This window comes from Mustela putorius, unplaced genomic scaffold, assembly GCF_011764305.1.
Source record: "Mustela putorius furo isolate JIRA1106 unplaced genomic scaffold, ASM1176430v1.1 tig00000224_pilon_pilon_pilon, whole genome shotgun sequence".
NCBI classification, from domain to species: domain Eukaryota; kingdom Metazoa; phylum Chordata; class Mammalia; order Carnivora; family Mustelidae; genus Mustela; species Mustela putorius.
The window spans coordinates 32,518,496-32,521,115 of NW_025421321.1; the positions used below are offsets into that span (position 1 = coordinate 32,518,496).

General features: G+C 44.5%; 1 protein-coding gene across 1 annotated transcript; it reads right to left on the reverse strand.

Annotated features, from left to right (window-relative positions):
- Positions 1-757: 757 nt before the first annotated feature.
- Positions 758-2,173, reverse strand: LOC123391378 (keratin, type I cytoskeletal 18-like). The gene has a single exon (XM_045077903.1). The coding sequence runs from the start codon at positions 2,130-2,132 to the stop codon at positions 828-830; it is 1,305 nt and encodes a 434-aa protein (XP_044933838.1). The 5' UTR covers positions 2,133-2,173; the 3' UTR covers positions 758-827.
- Between the last annotated feature and the right edge of the window lie 447 nt (positions 2,174-2,620).

Here is a 2,620-nt window from a genome sequence, read left to right on the forward strand (position 1 = left end):
GCCTTCCCTCCCGTGAGCCTTAAGTAATCCTCAAAACTTATTGTTAACTCTTCCTTTCTTAAGTAATGGAAGATTGCCTATCATTTTGTTTCTCAAAAAAAATTGCCTAATACTTGCTTTTGTTAGGAAATAAACCACTTTATGTTACAGAAGCTTATGGGTTTGTATTTTTTATGTATTAAAAACAAAGAAATCCCAAAACTAAAGATATATATTTTAAATTATTACATGAATGAATCAAAAAATCAGATGAGTAGAAAAATGAAAGATAAAAATGTACTTCCTAGAGCACTTTGTTGACCAGGACCCAACTGGCAACTACATTTTACACACAGACACACATATACACAAAGTTAAGAAAAGTTTCATCGATTTTACTTACCCTTATTAGTGCAATGCAATTTAATATTTCCTTTTTCCCTCTTTGTCTAATGTAGGTTATAGCACACTAAATTAATTTCATTCCCACAATTTGAAAGAAAAATGTCCCAAATGTAGCTATGTCACACTGTTTTTAGTATATCTGATAATTATCTTCATAACTTAAAATAATACATAAATACTGCCACTTTTTGGTTTAACTCCTGACATTTTTTCATTGACTCCACACTAAAAATCAACATTAAGAATTTAGCTCAATTATATGACTCTTCATTTTTCTTCCTTTGGTCTCCTCTTTGAAATTTTTATTATATTACATTAAGTTCTATTTATTACTTTATTGCTTTAAAGAATATACTCACACCTCTATTTCTTTTTTTTTTTTTTTTACCTTCGAACTTTTTATTGGCCTCCTGCTCCCCAAAGTGTACCCTGCTTCTGCTCCCTCAACGCCTCAGAACTTTGGTGTCATTGGTCTCAGACATGACCTTGCCGTCCACAATCTTGCGGGTAGTGGTTTTCTGGATGGTTTGCATGGAGCTGCTGCTGTCCAGGGCGTCACTGAGATTGAAGTCCTCCCCATCTTCCAGCAGGCGACGGTAGGTAGCGATCTCAGCCTCCAGCTTGACCTTAACATTCAACAGGGCTTCGTACTCCTGGGCCTGGCGCTGCCCCTCTGCCCGGGTCTGGGACAGTTCAGACTCCAGGTGCAGCAGGACCCCGTTGAGCTGCTCCATCTGCATGGCGTAGCGGGTTTCGACCTCCCTGAGGCTGTTCTCTAAGCTGGCCTTCAGGTTTCTCATCGAATCCAGGTTGATCTCCAAGGACTGGGCGGTACGTCTCAGCTCCGTGAGGGTCATCTCAGCCTCTCCTATCTCTGAGGTCTGTGTGGTGATCACTGTGGTGCTTTCCTCAATCTGCTGGGACCAGTATTTGTCCAGCTCCTCTCGGTTCTTCCGAGCCAGCTCATCATACTGGGCCCGGATGTCTGCCATGATCTTGCTGAGGTCCTGAGACTTGGGGGCATCCAACTCCACGGTCAACCCAGAGTTGGCAATTTGGTTCTGTAGACCCTTTACTTCCTCCTCATGGTTCTTCTTCATAAAGAGCAACTCCTCCTTGAGAGCCTCAATCTCTGTCTCCAGCTGCAGCCTAGTGACATTGGTGTCATCGATGACCTTGCGGAGCCCGTGGATGTCACTCTCCACGGACTGGCGCATGGCCAGTTCCGTCTCATTCTTGACTCTGAAGTCATCAGCAGCAAGACCGGCATTGTCAATCTGCAGAACGATGCGGGCATTGTCCACAGAACTTGCAAAAATCTGAGACCTCAGCTCCTCGATGGTCTTGAAGTAATGCCCCCAGTCTCTGACCTGGGGTCCCTTCTTCTCCAGGTGTTCCCGGATTCTCACCTCCAGTCTCTGATTATCTGCCTCCAGGCTCCTCACCCTCTCCAGGTAGGAGGCCAGGCGGTCATTCAGGTCTTGCATGGTCTCCTTCTCGCCCTGCATGCCCCCTATGCCGGCCAGACCCCTGGCCATCCCGGCGGCCAACCCCGTGGCCAGGCCCCCGGACCCCCAACCGCCCCGGAAGCTGGTGGAGCGGGATACGGAGATCCGGGAGCCTGAGCCTCCGGCGCCTGCATAGACGCTGGCCGCGCTGCTGACAGGCCGGACCCGGTGGCTGGGCGACTGCATGGAGCCCAGGGACCGATAGTTGGAAGAGAAGGTGGAGTGGGTGGTGAAGCTCATGCTGTTCGGAGAGTAAGAAGAGAGGCCAGGACTCGGGCTCGGGCCAGGATCACACCTCTATTTCTTGATTTACCCACTTCAGAAGGTGTCTCGATTCCTCTATTATGTAAGATTAATATATTTGACATCCTTTCACTTTCCTCCACTTACCAACTTCCATTAGCTCTATCATTACTGTTACATTGTCAATATTTATATTTACTGTTAGAATAATCAAGTCTTCCACATTTTATCATTAAATTTAATGATAAATTAAGTTAGGGGTTTCTTTTTCAGCATTACCATTTTTTAAATCTTATTCATTGCTGAAACAAGTAGTATGAATAAACTCAAGAAAAGGGAGTCATAAACCATGTTACTAGATTTACACTTATTGAAGGATAATGTTCTAGGTATAATGTCAAATGGATTCTCTTTTTTATGTGTATACTGATTACTCATAATAATGTCACATTTTAGTTTGTTTCATCTTTGGACCATGGCATATA

Coding starts and splice junctions, on each gene's coding strand:
- LOC123391378 (XM_045077903.1), bottom strand. CDS start 2,132: ATGAGCTTCACCACCCACTCCACCTTCTCTTCCAACTATCGGTCCCTG.